Source organism: Hippoglossus stenolepis, chromosome 12, assembly GCF_022539355.2.
Source record: "Hippoglossus stenolepis isolate QCI-W04-F060 chromosome 12, HSTE1.2, whole genome shotgun sequence".
NCBI lineage: Eukaryota > Metazoa > Chordata > Actinopteri > Pleuronectiformes > Pleuronectidae > Hippoglossus > Hippoglossus stenolepis.
In genome coordinates this window covers 9,742,133-9,760,615 of record NC_061494.1, presented here as the reverse complement: position 1 = coordinate 9,760,615, position 18,483 = coordinate 9,742,133, and the positions used below count along the sequence as shown (strand labels likewise).

The window sequence follows — 18,483 nt, the reverse complement described above, 5'->3', positions numbered from 1 at the left end:
AAGGATACAAGCTTACAAGAAGCATGCAGGTCAAGTAATTCCACCTTCAACTGCAACATCAGGATTTATAATTGTAATAGATGAAAAATTGTTATAAATGCCACACAAATAAAATAATAACAACATACTAATAATAATAATAATAATAACTCTAGCTATTCTATATACATCTAGTATATGGATTAAATGTTGAATCAACCTCTAACCAGTTTCTGTACTAATTTTAGAAGTGAAAGAAGGACATTCGCAGAAATCCAGTTACAAAAGGTCTTTTATATTGTTTGCATTTACATTGAATTAAAAAGAATTAGTCGGCACATCCTACATTGACTCCATTGTGTCATTCAGTAGTCGAATACATTTACCTACAATTTCATATATACAATGGGCAAAATATGGACATTTAGTTTATTTTTGTTCAAATTACATTAGAATTTTAAATTTAATCTACAAGGAGAAATGTACATAAAAACAAGGAACAGAAGGCACACACTATAAGATTAGAGTGTGCAGTTTATGCTATAGAACTTATTACGATATATAGATTATTGTAACTTCTGCAGGTTATAGATTTAATGTATATCACAAAATAACTTCCCAAAAAAATAAAACCCTCAGTAAACAGTATGGATTGTCATTCACAGACATTTTCTATACAATATGTACAGTAGCCTCAACTTATAGAGTACAGGCCTCAACCTGTGTTGAGGTGTGCTCGTACTCACTCTGTTTATAAACTCAGTAATTCTTTAAGTGACTTCAAACGCACTGGACTAACCTCATCAGTGTAACGTGCCTGGCCATGTACAAGGCTTATGTGGATTTGCGGAGTGTGAGAAGTGTTTCCTCGCAACCTCCCAAGTTATCCTGCACTGCTCGTCAGATGTGTGATTGACAGGTGGAGGGGCTGATGATGTAACGACATGCTGACTGAACTATTGGTGCCACATTTAGCCGCACTGGCATCTCCTACAGCACAAGCTCTGCTGGAATAACTTTGGCATGTGGGTACTTTGGTAAGAAAAGAGACAACAGATTCGGCAGAAATGTGACTTTAAAGGTGAAAAGCGAAAAGTCAATGAGATTCTCGAGCCTATTGTTCTGTAACTGCACAAACGGTTTGTTGAGCAAATGAAAAGAACTAAAAGAACTCGAACAGCATCTCTCCTCTCTTTAATGTAAGAAGCAAATAATAAATGATCTCTGCCTGTTATTTCAGCACTTCCCTCAGGATCCTCTACTTATTGGCTTAGCGAAATCCACTGAAAGTCGCATCTACTTGAGCACCGCTTAATGGATTCAATCCAACATGGTGCATATAATCCAAGCAGTCACACCTAGCACCTCAAGCTCTTCAGCAACTCTGGGATGTCAGTGTATACGTTGAGTGGAGTGCAGTGGTGGAAAGTAGGACAAGAGGTGTAGCTTCAAATTACGCAGCGTTATTTGGCTTTTTGGAGGGGGGGGACTGACTGAGAACAACAGTGGTCGGCGTTGAGACTTTCAGGTGGATACTTGTTGGCACGATGAAGTTGTGCCGAAACATCTACTTGAAAAAGCAGTGGAACAACAGAGGCAGGAGCAGCAGCAGATAGTTGAGTCCCTGCAGTGACGAGGCGAAGCTTGTCACGTTGCAGTCGTTGCTGTAGCAGCAGTTGACTCTGACGCCCGGCGCCCTGTAGCCCTGGCTGTTGGCCTGACTGCAGAAAGACTTGTAGGAGCATGACTTCATCACCCCACCTGACAAACACACAGGAATAGAAGTCAGGTACACTGGTTTAGCAGCTGTCTCACATGGAACAAATGATATAGACTTAGTTCTAATAATAAAACTGCCCTGGTGGACTGATTTAGATGGGCTATGATTACACTTTATGTGAGGAAACTAACTTACATACAAGATGATGGTTTCTGCTGTTGCCCTACTTTTTCAATATAAATTAAATTAATTTAATTAATTTAATTAATTTCATGACGAGGAATTGTCTCGGTGCCGTGAACACATTGTGTCCTAATTAAGGGTATCGATCGAGCAGGAGAAACAAAGCTCTTCATTCTCAGACCCCCTGCTGACTGGGACGTGTCTCCAGACAGCAGCAGCCTGTCCTCCATTAAATTATACACACACACACCAATACACACACGCTGATACAAATATAGTTTTAACAGTTATTATTGTTGGTATAGAAAAGATAAACTAGTAAAAGAAAAGGCTACTACACTGTCACGGTTGGACTCACTGTCATGGCCCACCACTACAGCGCAAGCGTCAGAGTAGCTGGGACACGATTTGGAGCCTTGTCGGTTGCAGTCCTCGTTGTTGGAGCCCATACAGGTAAAACATCGCAGAGCCTCACCTGACAGACACAGAGAAGAAATGTTTGCTAATGCACGCACACACACACGTGCATGCATGATACACTAAGTAAAGTAGTTCAACAACTCAGAGATCTCTTGAATATAGTTTTATCCTGGTGGAGGGGAGATGGATGGCTCTATCTTTTTCGAACTAAAACATTTTATATAAAATACAAACATACACACAGTCTCCATTTTGTTCCAGAGACGCATCACTCAGACGTAGGTAGACATTGGGAATGTGTTGTGTAAATTTACAAACTCATATATATATACATATGTATATATGTTTTTTCTTTGTTTATTATAGTCTATTATACTGTACACCCTTGTTTTTTACTACACATTACAATACTTGCTATGGTTGAGGTTGCTGTATTTCTTATGGAAACAATAGAACGCATAATAAAGCAAAACAAAAGAAGAAATACAAGCATATAATGTAGTAATCAACAATTAGGAATATGTGAACACATTTTGAATGAATGGAAGTTACATGAAACCATATATATATATGTTATTCTAATACAGGGAGGAAACGGTTACCGGACTCAGGGTATAGCGTGGTCAAATTCAATTAGATGGTTTGGTTGATACTGTACATAAAACTTTTGCATTATTTTCCTCAGAAATGTCTCGTATTTGCCGTCTTGTCTTGTTCTTTCGGTTTCTGCTGCTTCATTTGTCCTTTAATACGCTATATTTAGACTCTGGTAAATCTTGAGACAGCTAGCTGCAGCTGCTCTAGCGTGGTAAAGACTGCATTACACTTTGGCACACTTAAACTAACTCAGTCCCATTTATCATAAATTCAGGGCCTGGGATTTATGCCCTTTAAAAACACAGGATCTAAGGGTTTGTTGAGCATGGACACACAGTTGTGGTAAATCACACCTTACAATGACAGTAAAGTCAAGGCAAGACAAAGCATTAATTACTCCCTTTTGTCTTCTCAAACAAAGCAAATAGTTAAACTCAGATATAAAAACACATGTTCCTAACCTTCAGCTAAAGCTCGAGGAGTCCACTTCAGCACATAAAACACTTAAATGTCTCTCTAAAGCTCTCCAGAGGAAGAAGTGGTTGTTCGAGAACGAGCTGACCTTTGAAATATCACTTTAACGCTTCCTTTTGAAAACCTCTATCTTTCTCCTAAATTCTAAAATGGCCCTTCAGAAACCGCCTGAAATGCAGCGTCCTAAGAGGATCGAACAAAGCTGGACTTAGAGGAATCACTGAAAGATTCAAACATTCTTTTGCAGCAGCACATCTCTTGCTTTGGCGAATCAAAATAACCTCATTCGACCCCCAATGTGCCCTTTTATCGTTGTTGTGATGGCGGGAGGACGAGATAGTTGCACAGGTGCACAAAGAGTTGTTTCCTTACATATACAGATCAGAGAGGAGACATTTTCCAAAAGTTCTTAAAGTGTAGAAATGTCAGCCTTGTAACTGACCCAATCACAACTTAAGCAGTAAAATGATGACAATGACAGCAAATCATAATTTCTTGCGTGAATTTGAATAGCTGGTCTATTTCGGTAACTGGTGGTGTGCTCCTCTGTGTGTTGACATGCCATATAAATATCCCCTGCTGTTTGTTGTTGACCCCAATCTATCCCCACAGCACAGCCGCTCCACACACATGCTTTAAGTATTAGCCTGCAGGCCTATTAAGAGATTAACTCCCTCCCAACAATGACAGTTGGGAGGGAGGCAAAAAGCAGGATAATTACCATGGAAATTAACAACAATTAGCAGACTTGGCATAAAATACGAGTCATCATAAGGTCTTACAGTGGAATCTACTTAATAGGTTTAGAAAACATGTCAGGGATGTTCTGAGTAATAAAGAAATGCAGTGATGTTGTGTCATCTCTTGTCCTGATGCGGAAAGCCCCGTCTTTATGGACAGTCAACAGCTTTGTGCCTCTTACAGAAAACAATTAGTAAAATCTATTCTTGGAAGTTCAAGAGAGACAAATGCGAAGATTGTCTGAAGGGAGACACCAACCAAGTTCAAAGTTGACAGATGATCCAATAAGAGGAAAGGCCAGTTAGAAGAAATAGAATGGTGGGAAATAGAAAATAAAGTCCTTACTGTTGGTTGTTAGCAGGACCAGGGTAAGCAGGAGCAGTGGACAGTACTGGACAGCTCTCATGGTGCCGGTGGTCCTTCTGTGAAAAGCAGCTTGTTTGCTCCTAAAGCCCCCTGAGCTTAATCTATCTGATGAGCCGATACCCCCTCCTGCACTGACCAGGAGACAAGCAGCCCCTCCACTGGGGCCCGCAAGTCTGTGTACGTAGTGTCAGCGGTGTCTTCTTCAGTCAAAGATGTGCACTGGGACACATGCTGCACCTTTTACCTAACTTATCCTCACTTGATGTGGCCACACCCATCGAGAGTGTGGCTCTTCCCTTTCCTGTCCCTGTCTCCACCTGTGGCCCAGCCCTCACACTTTATCACTCTGATACTCCAGGTGCTCTGAGGTTTCTAGTGTTGCCCTCTGATGTACATTTGTTTGTGTGAGATCTGTATTCAAGAACATTTTGCTTTGTCGTTATTCCATTGGGATGGAGTTGATGTAAATGTTGCAGCTTCTTCATTTGGACTTTTGGAAAGATGAACTCTGTATCTAGAGTTATAAATCAGAGATTGTGCAATGCATTTGCAAGGATGGCAGTGAATCATTTCAGGTTGGGTGTCATCTGTCCAAATGATACCGAATGTCTACAGATTTTAGGGTAGTAGCTGTCAGGATACAACACTGCTGTATTTGTCAAAAGGTTTATAAATACTGCAGTAATCTAAAGCTTTTTCTGACAGTTTCTTCCATTTATAACACTTTCTGTGAACTATTTCAAACTAGAATGGCGCTCAATAGAGCACATACCTCCACTAAGGCTCAACAGTCAATTTAATTCAGTTGTATTATTTGGATCTGAACCAAATTGTACGCACGAAACCATAACAGCCACCTAAATATGTCAGGTTTTTGTTTGCATTAAGATTCACACAAGATTTGAGAAAAATGTTGGAAAAAATCCCTTTATCACAACTTTAAAGAAAGTGTAAAAAGTTCCTGGATCCGCCCCCTCCACACCAAAATGTCATGGGTTCTTCCCTGATCCATATTACATCCTTCCACCAACTTTCATGGTAATCCATTTAGTAGTTTTTGTATAATGCAGCAAAACAACAGACAAACAAACAAAACCTACTCAGGGGAGGTTAACTATGTTTTCACTCAAGCTAGTTTTCACCCAGTCTCAATCATTTGTCATTTGCCCAGTCATTTGGTGTAAAGGTACTTCCTGTGCAGTTGGGTTATTGTAGCTGGTTAATTGATCACTGAGGCAACATTGTAAAATTCTATAGATCAGCCACAGAAACAATTTTATTAATATTTGTATATTATCATTTTCTATTTATTATATTTTTGAATTGTTATTTCATCGTAAACATAAATATGTCGTATATGCATGTTCTTTCAAAAAAGCCTCTCGCCACATACTCCCTTGCAATGGCAGCATGACCCCCTGTGGTACATAAATCCCTAATTGACACTGATCTGAAGTAATAGAACAGGAAAAGTTTATGATGCATCAGTGCATCATTTACACAACAGCCTGATCGCCTGTGCTTGTGTTTATTTTCTCCTCTGACACTGACAGGAAGCAGCACATCCTCAAATAAGTGGTTGTGCCAGGTCAACTAAACTCATTTTCACCAGATTTCCAGCTAAACACAAATTGAGCCACTGAGTTTGATTTTCTACATGCGGACCCATCTGAAGTTAGTGAGAAAACATGCTGTGCAGGTAAAGCAGCAGAGTGAAACCAGTGTGCTGTATTGCCATCTTTTATTGCACTTTGTAAGCAGACGCTGTACAGTAGCTGTGCAGAAAGTTATTCCTCAGTGTGACACAACCACCATAGCAGGACGAGGACATATCCATCCAAAATTAAATTACTCCTTGTCACAACTGAATACAGTCACGATTAGTTTGCCTCATATCAAAATAAAATCAAAAAAATAAAGTCCCCACGATTTCATCGAGAAAGCTATGACAAGTATGACAAATATCTACAAGGTTACATGAGGAAAAGCGCACTGAGGATGACAGAATAACTATCAAAAATGCAGATACTTGGAATTTCCTATGGTATATACAAACATTAACATTTCTCTCTCACATGCAGGAAGCTACTGTGATACTTTGAGTTCTCTTTGTGGTGTATCAACATGTTATGAATGAATCTAACTCTCTGATACTCTTTGTCAAAGTCTATCTTTGAGACGACAACAGGAGCGGGTAAACAGTCTTCTCCCTCAATGGCTGTCATGGCAACAACATTATAGATCATTTTCACCCACAAACAATGCTCTCACTCTCTCATCGACACACACACCAGCACTCTCACACTCACACACACTCACACACACTCACACACACTCATTAGTGATATGGTACATTTTCTAAATCTTTAAACCAGACCTCTGTTACGGTACGATACGCTGACACATCAAAACAATGTACAGAGTGATTTAGAGGAAGCCATTCCTGTGGATCCTGTGTAGACAAAGTCAGTAGGTAATAAAATCGGCAAAACCACTCAGGGCTATGATCTCCATTAGTCCTTGGTGGAGTGATAAATAAAACTGATCTGCTTCATTTTCTAAGTAGTTTTTCCACAGCCACTCGTCCTCTCTGTGAGACTTGGCCCGGATGTGACGCAGCCGCTAACTCCTCCCCATCTTGGCGATCAGCTCGTCGCAAATCTTTGTCAGCTCCTCGATCTCTTTGTTCTGTAAAACAAGAATAAAAATAACAATTTATATACCTAAGCCTCTTTTCAACTGGTCAGAAAACCAACTAACATACGGCTACATCTGGCTTTTTTGGGTTGAATCTGCGTTCACTTCCAGGTCAAGTGTCTCTGCAGTAGACACAGGTTTTTATCGGCTCTGATTGAAACGTGACACCCAATGAACGCGATAATTTGGCAAGACAGCAAGGTGAGAGAACGTCTCAGTTTTCGGTGCATTTATGACGTCGAACGCGACACACGGGTAAAAAAAACAAACAGAAATGTAAACTCCTCCACTGGCAATGGGAAAGGAGTCAGTTGCCTTCTTTTTTTTGCAGGTTTACTCACATTTAGAAAAAACTCATGCTTATTTTGCTGAAAAAGGGATTATTCAAATCGATTTTTCTGATTTCATTTCCATTTTAATTGCTTCTCACAACTGACCTTTTGCTCCAAAGTGCGCTCCAGAGAGTCCACTTTCATCTGCTCCTTCCTCAGGCTGGCCTGGTGTGCGGCCTGCTCCTGCTTGGCCTTGACTCGCACATGAGCTATGTCTGAATTGGCCCTGGAAACACACAAGTCACACAATGAGAATCAAGTCAAGTCTGCGTAGCTCCCATAAGCTTGGGGAGTCCTGTAAAAGCACTGCCAGCTAATTACATTGGCCTGTATCCAAACATATTTCAGTTGGACAGTGAGTTACTGTGTAGTTAGTGTATTGTGTTGATATCCCTTAGGGGGAAAACGCAGTCATAGAAGAGCAAACATCAAATAATGAGAGTATGCGTAGACTCACTTGTCTAGTTTCTCCTCTGCATGAATCTTCAGGGCCTGATAGCGCTGTTCCTCCTTACGGACTCTGGACAGATACTCCTGAGCGCACTTCTTCAGAACCTCTTCATTCTGAAATGGAGTGAGAAGTAGTTGCTTTTAATCTCTTGCCATCACAAAAAAACTATATGACAAATGTCTGCGTTTAGTGAATGATTAATTAGTCACCTTGCGGAAGCCCTCCAGCACATCTTTCATCTTTTCGTAACGACGGAAAAGGTCGGCCAGGGACTTCTCCACGGAGTTGAGGTCGGACAGGGCCTGGTCCTTCTCAATGATCAGTTGCTGGATGGTGTGGTGGGAGAGAGACTTCTCTTTCTGGTCATCCTCTGATGGACACACACAAACATACGGTAGCTCAGATCATCAGTCTGCAGTATGTGCTGAACAGTCTGCTGTACTAGTGGGCACATGAACGGTCTAAAGACCCCCAGCAGCACACATATGTACAAACAAATGTTTTAATTTGGACTATAGCTGTGTCTCAATTCAGGGGCTGCATCCTTCAGAGGCTGCATTATAAGTCTGATTGCTCGATAGGAGCGTGATTAGACTGTTCCATTTCAAAGGCTCCTTCAAACGCACCTGACAAATATGTCCGTCCATCCCTGAGAAACAAAGAATTAAACATATGGATCCTCCCTAGCCTGACCTATCTCAGAATCCATTGTGCCTTACTGATAAAACCTTTTACGAAGAGGTAATGAGTGGAATTGAGGAACCGGCAGGCGACGAGATGTCAAAAAACCACAAGGGACAATAAAACTTTCTCGTCGTGTCCAACTTCAGCTCTGTTGCTAGGCAACAGCAATAAGGGCAGGACACGCTGGTGACAGAAATCCTCTGTAGACCAGACTCATTTCAGTTCTGCCTTATCAGTCCACACAACCCACAAAGGAGGTGGTCTTCGTGGGCCGGTTAGACTGCGTTCTCTGAAGGGTGCATTCCCTGACTTGAGACACAGTCTATATATCAAAATGGATTTGTGAATTTGTATGAGTTAATATCACTCTATACTACACTACAAGTGTATTTCTGATAAACCAGTGTAGCATGCAAACAAAAACACGTAACAATGGAAAACATAAAGAGACCTGCAAACCATAGAGGAACCATAGAGGCCTCTGGTTTGCTTTTCTTTGAGTTCAGTATTATGTGACAAAGCTTCAACAGTATCTTGACCCCCTCCCATCTTTCCCTTTCCTTTCCTCTTACAAGCTTATATGACCAGTGTTCTTAACTCAATAATTCTATGAATGACGGAACCCTCCATAGTAAAGAAATAAGGTGCAGATGTGCACGTAAAAGTTTCTAGTAAGTACGATGTTGCACTGAATTTCAACAACTGAAAATCCCATTAAAGGCAGCTGAATAGAAACTGACAAACAATTATGTCCTTGTTTAAAATACAATGTCTCAAAATACAGAATGAAATACAACAACATGGACAAACAGTTGTCATTGGATGCAATGAAAAAAGTGAGCGCATCTGCGCCCCTTCTTTGACGGACGGATGGAGAGACGTGAGCTGACACAAAAAGAAGTGAAGGACGAGTCCTTGTTACTCACCTGGCATGCCTGTCAGGGTTATCAAACAGTAAGGGGCAAAGATGGGAGCAGAACAGAAAAGAAGGGACTGTGTTAAGTCAAGCTGGGAGGGCAAGACACGTGAGAGAGCCGAGTGTTAGACACAGGCAGAGACAGGTAGTTTCTTTTCTGTGACAGTGCTTTAATGAGAATAAGAAATGAAATTATACAGCAGCGAAAAAAGCAAAATCTCTGAGAATGTCCAGAGGTGGTGGAGAGGATGTAGGTGAGGGCAGGAATGATGCAGAGAGTCGGACCGAGGTGGAATTTACTGTGTCCAGAGAAGCTGAACACGAGGGAGCAAAGGTGAGAGCACGGCCCCGACCAAAGACTTCAGGATTCAGTTCATATCCATCAAACATGAGAAAGCAAGCACATAGCAAAGCTAGCTTGTGTCAGAGCATTTAAAAACTCTCTGCGCCCTGAAATCAGTGTATTCGGGAACATAAAGGCCTTCTATGTTTTTGCTCATTTTGCAAATCAAACAGGTGCAGCACAAAGTGGTGGCAGAGGCTGGGGAGCAAAAGTAATTCATTGAAAATAAAAGTCAGAGGGATCAGTAACCACGTGACCAGAACTTTGTTCATGTAAACCTGTATTTAGAAATGAACTCACCAATCATCTGTGCAATTGTCTTCTCATACTCAGCAACAATTCTCCTATGGATGAGAAAGTTTACATCATCAGAATATGGATAGATTTAGATCAGTATAAATATATATGTCTCTAAAACAATCTTATAGTATCTAATAATAATTTATATATTTGCCTGCACCAACGAACACAGACATTTGTTTATAGAGCTTCCTGTCAGCCCATTACCAAGATTTCCAAATGAAAACACGTGGCTGGGATTGGGTGGATATTTCTATGACAGCTGTGGATCTGGTACAACAGCCAAACAATTTGGGCTTTTGGTTATAATTTTGAAATCACAATCATATATGTCTGGCAATATCTGACATTCAAAAGTCCAATATGCATTTACATACACCAAACATTCGAGTTTTATGCCTATATTCTGAACGTTTTTTGTTGCTGTGTGGTGAAGGTTTGTTCATTTATCATTCACATCCTGCTTTATAGAACATATTGTTGCTCAAACATGGTGAAAATAGATTTTTTAAAAGGCTGTTAACACTATTTTCTGATTTATATAGTGATAAAAACGGACATAGAAAATTCCTTCTGTAAAAACCATTGTGACTCTATATAACATATCAATTCAAATAAATAAATTTGAACCTGGCTTCATCCTATGTTCAGATTTATGTCCTGTTAATGTATGCAAATTAGCAACATTTTAATAATAGAAAACCTTATTTGCATATTTACACTTAACGTTTCTGAAAACTTGTGATAAAAAGTGTTAATCATCTAGTCAAAAATGTTACACTATCCACCTGTAGTATTGTATGTTTGTATTTGCTTGTCCACCTGAATCTCACTGTTGGAAGTGCCTTGCCCTCCGAGCCGAGCAGCAGGGCCCAATGAGAAGCCTTGTTTTGGTAAAAGCAGGTTACTCGAGGTAAGAGGATTGATTAGCCATGCCTCGTCCTTAGCCTTTTAGCTCCTCCTTATCCTGAGCCCAATAAGTCAAATGAAGTAAGCTCTGTCTTATCCACACTAACTGGGCTGTGGCCAGCTGGACCCACACCCACCACCTGCTGGCAGAGAACATGGTGTCAGTGCAGCCTATCTCCTTCTCCTCTAACCCCCATTAGCAGCTATTTGTCCGATATAGATCGATCGTTTGTGGATGTAAACGCGACTTGAATTAATCCCAGTTTTAAGATGCGGTCAATCAATCGCTGGGAAATCATCCAAATGACAGCAACTTAAAGCCCCTAAATTTATCTTTTAATAGAGATCAAACTTTTTTACTCTGGTTATCAACCACATCTATTTCTCTCTTCTCCAGCACTATCACTAACGCTCATAATAAGATGAAGTTCTTTGAAGAGCTCGCCACACTGCTGTTAACCATGGCTTGGTCTGTCAGTTTAAGCATGATAAACCAATTGACTTGTTAAATGCAGAGAATGGATAAAGACACTAAACATCATGACACTGCTGTAGAACAGAAGGTGTTAAACCCACACCCACACGTATGGGTGTGACCTCGCAGTGATGTTAGTGACGACAACGCGACGTGCTGCGTCTTACCTCATCTCCCCCACTTCCTGTCGGCTGTCTTCATACTTTCTCTGCCACTCCAGGACTTCTTTCTCCTTCGTCACAATCTGAGGAGGGCGACAAAAATCATCAGGTAAAGAGTGATATCTTACTCTATACACAGTATTTATGACTAATAGGATCAAATAAATTGTTTTGTGGTACCTCTTCTCGTGCAATTCCCAACGAGTGGTCCAGATCCCCAGGCAGGTGGGGACTCTCCCCTTCGATGTAGTTGGTGGTGGTGGTCCTGGAGTACAGCGAGTTCTTGGACACAGCACTTTCAACCGGAGACGACGTGTCTCTGTGCTGCTTCCAGGAACCGAGGGAGAGGATGGAGAGGAAAGGAAACATAACCATTAACAAACCAGACGGAGCTACAGACGGGGCATCCTCACCCTCAGGGTCCACACGCACATTCTCAACTAGATTACTGGACCAAACCGCAAGGCAGCATCAAACGATATCAAAATGTACCACGCAGCAAAAAAAATTAATATGTAAATGAGGCAGGGTAGTGATGCTCCTGAAGACTTGGTCAGCCGCCGCATGATTGGATGAGACAGTCTTCATAGCCACAGTATTAGCCAGGTGATTGGCTGATGCTGCCCTCGGCCGAGCAGTCATGATCTCCTGCTCGTCGTGGGCGCTGGAATGTAACTGGGGGGGTCGAGGCAAGGCCGAGGGGAAGGAAGGCAGCAGCTGATACAGCGAGGACTGCATCATATAGGAGGGAGGTGGGGTAGAAAACTGGGCAGCATGGGAAATAGATGTTAGTCTCTTGTTGAAGCATTCAGCCCCATGCTACACTGTTCTTACCTGTTGTGATGTTGTGAGGTGAACTAGAAAATTCACAGGATTTACTATTACAATTTTTTTTAATATAGCGTTGAAGTGCACTGAAAGACACAACAAACCAAAGTATATATGCACATTTTGATATGACCATCGCAACTTAGGACAATACTCTCCCCAACAACAGCTCCAATCAAACAAAACACTGGGCCAAAACCCAAATCCCTAAACAATCCAAATTCTAAAGCCATTTCTGGTCCTCCAAACTCTGTTTGCTGCTCTGAAAGGGATTAAGTCATCCTTGGGAGAGCCGGATTACGGAAGGATTTGATGAAATGGTCGAGGCTCGTGGGGGACAAGGAGACTGAGACTAATTCGTAGAAAAGAGAGTAAAGTGTTTGGTCTGGCTGAGGCAATAATTCCTTTATTCCACCGGAGGTAAAAGCTGGTCAAGTTCATGTAACCATGGACCTCTTTTTGCTTTTAGCTTGGTATTAGGCTTATTCTCCCAGTTCAGTGACGTTTTAAAAAGAAAATTCAAGTTGCATTAAAGTGCCGTCTTACAGAGACAATCCCTAAGAAGTACCTGGGGCAAAATGAGCAATTGTGCTTTGGTGGTGCCATTAAGTAATTGCCACACAACTTAAAAATCTTTGGCCCCCGGGGCAGTTGTCCACTTTGCCTAATTGGTAGATAAGCCTTGTACTAAAAGCACCATTCATTTCGACATCATCCTAAATCATCACGTCTATAATAAACTGCCAACATTTAGCTTTGCTTTAAGAACGATACAGACGAAAAAAAATCTGTATCCAGCAGAAGTTATCCAGCAGAGTTTCAGGAGCAAGACCAAACCTCAACCGCGAATCTCTCACCGTTTTATAAATGCCTTCCTAACCCTCTCCCTCTCTTCCCTTTTCATATTCTTCCCGCCATCCCATTCTCTCCAGGTTTTATTCCTCCTCTCTGTAGGGTCCTGAAGGGGTCCGAAGCTTCCCCACAACGCAACTAAGACTCAAGAATCCTTCAACCTCTAATCATCACATTGTAAATGGTGCGGTAATAGATGGATGAACACTACAACAAGGACAAATTTGCTCACAGGGACAAATTACAGCTAAGGTAGAAGGCAAATGTAGGGAGACCTTCTGGGGTCTACAGGGTCAACAGTATACAGTGCAGTCTTTAGGTATCTGGATGGTTGTTTTGGCTCAGGAATCCTCAGAAATTTCAATTTATATCCAAACAGTGTAAGAGTTGTAGTCCCATCGTTTGCTGAACTGTTCAAAGATTGGGGCTACTACACATACACAACAACACATACTTCTTCATTTATGTTAGACACTGTCTTCTCTAATTTTGAATAAATTTAAACACAATACATATATTTATGTATATAATATTGTTATTTTGTTGATGTTGCTCTGTTACACAAGAAATCAATTACACCTCTGTCTGTCCTGGGAGAGGGGTTGAGGGACAGAGGATGTAACACCTATGAAGCAAATTGTGATTAGTGAATATGGACTATACAAATAAAATATGATTGATTGATTGATTTATCGATCAAGGGCTGTGATCCCTGCAGTCAACACTTCACATCCAGTGGTCTTGTGCACTGAGCCAGACACGACCAAACCCAAGGACTGCACTGTAGTCGGATCAAAACGTGGACAGATCACAGGGGTGTGATGTCACTCTTACTTTCAGTAAAGGTGAACCGTTGATATTCCACCGCCGTGTGCTGGGTTTCTTGAGTCGAGACTGTAAAATGTGTGGGACAAGAGCATGAGACAAGGAGGGAAAGAGGACTGGAGAGCGCCTGCCCTGCTCCAACTGTTATAAGAGTTGTTCCACTTACTAGATGTTGCAGATTTACCACTGATCATTCCGCAAAGAAGGAAAAATACTTTTCCTATGTCTAGACAGGTGCTCAACCCAAACCTAATTATTCTCATTGACACCTACCCAGTGTTTGTTAGTGCTGTTAGTCTGGGATAAGGAACCAAATCACAAAACAAGAATGTGACTGGGATTCAAGGTGATGATGACAGTAAAGCATCAACAACTACATCTGTGTGAGTCACATCCATATACCTCTTCAGCTGCTGTCGAGTGTGAGACGTTCCCAGTCACATTCATGCTCATGTAAGCCTGAACAGACAACATGGATGTTGCCCAGCATGCATAGTAAAGGCAAGGGACTGTGAAGGCACAGCACTCTTGTTTCCTGAGGAGTCAACCTGGAAGAGCTAGCTGCTAGTCGGGGATGGGAGCGGGACGCATTAAGCCATGTTAATAAGAGATTTCATATGTGGGGACTGAAGAGGTGGCGGGACTGCGGATGTGGTGGTGCAGCCGCCATGTTGATAAGGCCATGGGTTCACAGTCACACTCAGAATGGTGTGTTTAGGGAGAGGGGTAGGCAGGCTGAGACACTCTCATGCACACACACACACACACACTGCAGTCGCTCAGGTGTGTGCCTCTACACACACCTGCTATTATGCAATCGCTCATTCAAGATGCACCTTTGCTCGCACAAACGCACTCACAGGCGTACACTCACACATACGCACATAGAGCAGGTGCAGGCTGACTCAGCGCAGTACCTGGGGGGTTACAGTGGAGAGGGAGGGGCACTGAGAGATGTTTTTGGCTACCTGCAGAGCCTCTATCCTCAGGGCAGCAAGCACCAGCTCCTCCTGGGCCGCACTCAAGGGGGGGTTGGGAGGGGGTTGATGGATTTCAAGGGTAAGGGAGGCGGGGGGTTGCGGCCCAAGGATGAGAGAGCAAAGGGGAAAACATATTGAAAGTTCAGCACACACACTTCCTGCTGTCTACATTTCACACACCATTGATCTTAAGCCAAAGTAAGGAGGAAAAAATGGGAAAATGAATATGTAGGATGTGATAAGGCGACACAATGGGAACAACAAAACCACACATCAGGGCCACACAATGGGCCACCGAAGGCCTGAAAGGTTTGTCAATAGAGGTCATGAGTGGGCTGTCAACACACCTGTAGCTTTTGGGCGAATGCGGTGGGGTTGGTCTCGGCCAGGTCAGGCTCCAGGTACTGCAGAGGGTCGTCACACTCAGACAGCCTGTCTAACAGGGGCATGGCCGGGACAGGAGCAGGGGCCTCCATGGGGCCCTGGCTAGGGGACTAAGAAGGGCACCAGGAGGAGTAGGCAAAGGGTAGGGAGGAGGGCAGGGGTCAGCATGGCAAAGCAAAGCGCTGAGTTTTCGTTTGAGTGGCAGCATTGGGAGCTAGGTCACTGAGTTCAAGCTGGAAACTTGGTGTGGCGAAGTGGACATCTGTCATCAGTGACTCGGCTTTAATGAGAATCATTACGACTGGCGGAGGGCCAAGTCACGGCCTGCGATAAAGCATACTGTGGCTCTCTCAGTTGTGACTAAACAATGACATGGTGCGAATGTTATGAAATCAACATCGACAGATTCTCCTCACGTGATGGTGACGAGACACAGAAATGACATATGGGATGATAAAAATGTGTTTGACTCACCTGCTCATCCCTCTCTGAGCTCTGAGTTCGGCTGAGAGACTCACTCTCTCTCTTCCTGCCCTTGTCTCCGGCAGAGCCCTCGGGTCCGGGCCGGGAGCTCAGCACCGGTGTCTTTATACCTGCTGATATCTGGGCCTCCATCTCCTCAAAGCTCCTGCACAGAATGAGTGGAAGAGAGAGAGGAGCAGAAAGAGGCTCATGACATGTAATGCACTGGGTTTGATGAATGAGAGTGTTAATTAAAAACATCATGAAGCTGTATGCAACCATTGTGCAATCCAAATCATTGTGGTTTAGACTTGGCATGTTAGATATGCCAGTAAAGTAAAACTAAAACTGCCCAGTATATCCTCCTGTACAGTGAACATACAACTTATGAAATACTTCAGAGTAACTACACATTTACAAAACTAGAATTATTGCTCTGCAGGTGAATGCCTCCACTAGCCAGTGCAGGTCACTGTGACCTTACACCTTTGACCACTGAAATCTTATCAGGTAATTTCCGAGTTGAAGTGGCAACCGATCAAAGTTTGAGGAAATTCCCAACAGGAAGACATGAGATATGTTGTTCAAGAGGTCAAAAACATAGTGTGACCTTGACCTTTGACCACCAAAATCTAATCACTTAATCCATGAGTATAAGGGAAGGTACTGAGGTATTCTTAAAATAAGTCATTCACAAGGCAAAAAGGGATTTGTGAGGAGACTGTGACCTTGACCTTTGGCCACCGAAATCTGATCAGTTCATCTTTGAGTCCAAGTGAATTTAAAGAAATTACCTCAAGCTGTTGCTGAGGTATTATTTTCAATTGTATGGGATTAATAACCCAAAAACATAATGCCTATGGCCATTGGCTGTCATCAAAGCAAAATCATGAAAACAACTAGTAGTACTAGTAATAGGAGTAGTAGTGGTAGTAGTAGTAGTAGTAGTAGTAGTAATAGAGTGTACCCTGTGCAGGGGGAGCTGGGCTCAGATCCATGTGCACCCATGTTCTTGGTTAACTTGTCAGACACTGAATCCAGATTCAGGTACAAAGATGGCTTCTTCACTGAGGGTGGCTACGAGACACACAATTCATTAAAACATTAACACATTTTTGAGCCTTACTCACATATCGCAAACAAAATCTCAGAATTATGCCAAATACTCACAGGCAAAGAGGAGCCAATCTTCTCCATGTACTCGATTTCATAGTCTTGCACTGCCACAGAAAGACAAAACCAAGTTTGTGATGCAGAGGAGCAAATGGAGAGACATGTTAGCCAGTGTTCAGCTCTGGACTGACGGGATCAGAGGCTGAGGCAGCGCTCTCTGTTCTCGCTTTCATCTGTGACCCAGATGGGTCGAGTCCACAGCCTCTGGGAAGAGGTGGCTCATGTAGAGGTCAGAGGGCAGCAGAGAACTGGGCCAGCACGCCTTTTGCAATTGTACAAGAAAAATCAATAATGTTGCCAGATGAATGAAGAGTAAAGTGACTGATTGTTGTACACGAGGGTTTATCCAAACATAAGCTCTAAGCCTGTCTGTGGTATGTTGTGATCGCTGTTAGTGTTTGTTGGGACACAGGTGGCTGAAGGTACAAACAGGGATCCAAGAGAGTTAGGCCCCCTTCAGACCTGGTAGTACAATCTGTCCTGAGAGATCTGATCACAAGTGTAAGTTTGTGTGATCCCACCTGTGTATTAAAATGTGATGAGATCTCACTTTCCAGCTGTATGTAAAAAATTATTTATATGTAATTTGAACCTTAACAAATTATGTTGTTTGTACCCATCAAATCAGCATATGGACACACAAATGTTTAAATACTTTTGATTCATAGTGAAACTGTAGTGAGTCAGAGATGTCAGTAGGCTATATATCGATATGAGGCCCAGGACACACAAAAGAATGTGTCCACATGTGTCCTAGACCACCTCCGTATGTGGTCTGAGTGATCGGATCTCAGGACAGATGTTAATACCCGGTCTGAAAAGGGTGGAAGACAGCAATGGCTCACCTAGACTCGGATGAGGAAGACTGTTCTCATTAACAAAGGACGTGAGGTCGCACGGCTGAGGAAAGTCTTGTTGGTCAGAGTTCAGTTCTGCATCCATGTCATGCAGGGCGGCCCACTTGTGATTGGTGGAGGAGGCCAGCTTCTCCTCGTCTGTGGCGTGGTCGTCCTGTGGGTGGAGGGAGGAGGGTTCATCTGTGAACGTAGGATCCTGCAACACAAAAACAATGATATCGTCAGACGGAGGAGGAGGAAATACCTGAAATAGTTAGGTCAGCATTAGGTACGCACCGGTGATGTTTCAGACAGTGGGGATTTCTTTGGCGACCTCTTCACTCTGAAAGTATTACTGAGAAAAAGAAAAGTAATTAAGATCCACTGTCTAGAGT

General features: G+C 42.5%; 2 protein-coding genes across 3 annotated transcripts in view; both read right to left on the bottom strand.

The window, feature by feature from the left end:
• Positions 1-276: 276 nt before the first annotated feature.
• ly6pge (lymphocyte antigen 6 family member pge) lies at positions 277-5,409 on the bottom strand. Of its 2 annotated transcripts, none has more exons than XM_035172851.2 (3): positions 4,460-5,409; positions 2,223-2,357; positions 277-1,740 (listed from the first exon to the last, which is right to left on the bottom strand). In XM_035172851.2, exons 1-3 carry the CDS (start codon positions 4,518-4,520, stop codon positions 1,547-1,549), a joined length of 390 nt encoding a protein of 129 aa, XP_035028742.1. In that variant the 5' UTR covers positions 4,521-5,409; the 3' UTR covers positions 277-1,546. The 2 variants fall into 2 exon arrangements, with proteins under 2 accessions (XP_035028742.1, XP_035028743.1); XM_035172852.2 differs by having other exon boundaries at positions 278-1,740; positions 2,241-2,357; positions 4,460-5,398.
• A 795-nt stretch (positions 5,410-6,204) lies between these two features.
• The window catches only part of tacc2 (transforming, acidic coiled-coil containing protein 2), a 53,380-nt gene continuing 41,101 nt past the window's right edge, over positions 6,205-18,483 (bottom strand). The window contains exons 10-24 of the mRNA XM_047342346.1: positions 18,386-18,443; positions 18,098-18,305; positions 17,250-17,299; positions 17,047-17,156; positions 16,092-16,245; positions 15,581-15,727; positions 15,171-15,263; positions 14,263-14,322; positions 11,929-12,072; positions 11,755-11,831; positions 10,204-10,247; positions 8,170-8,330; positions 7,967-8,073; positions 7,615-7,735; positions 6,205-7,168 (exon numbers count right to left, since the gene is read on the bottom strand). Coding sequence (XP_047198302.1) covers positions 7,103-7,168; positions 7,615-7,735; positions 7,967-8,073; positions 8,170-8,330; positions 10,204-10,247; positions 11,755-11,831; positions 11,929-12,072; positions 14,263-14,322; positions 15,171-15,263; positions 15,581-15,727; positions 16,092-16,245; positions 17,047-17,156; positions 17,250-17,299; positions 18,098-18,305; positions 18,386-18,443 — 1,600 coding nt within the window. The 3' untranslated portion in view covers positions 6,205-7,102. The remainder of the gene's footprint in view (positions 7,169-7,614; positions 7,736-7,966; positions 8,074-8,169; positions 8,331-10,203; positions 10,248-11,754; positions 11,832-11,928; positions 12,073-14,262; positions 14,323-15,170; positions 15,264-15,580; positions 15,728-16,091; positions 16,246-17,046; positions 17,157-17,249; positions 17,300-18,097; positions 18,306-18,385; positions 18,444-18,483) is intronic.

Bases quoted from the DNA above. Each gene is read 5' to 3' on its own strand.
- ly6pge (XM_035172851.2), bottom strand. From the start codon at position 4,520: ATGAGAGCTGTCCAGTACTGTCCACTGCTCCTGCTTACCCTGGTCCTG. The intron at 2,358-4,459 runs GTAAGGACTTTA...TGTGTCTGTCAG, and splicing joins GGTCCTGCTAACAACCAACA to GTGAGGCTCTGCGATGTTTT. The intron at 1,741-2,222 runs GTGTAGTAGCCT...TGTGTTTGTCAG, and splicing joins CAGTGAGTCCAACCGTGACA to GTGGGGTGATGAAGTCATGC.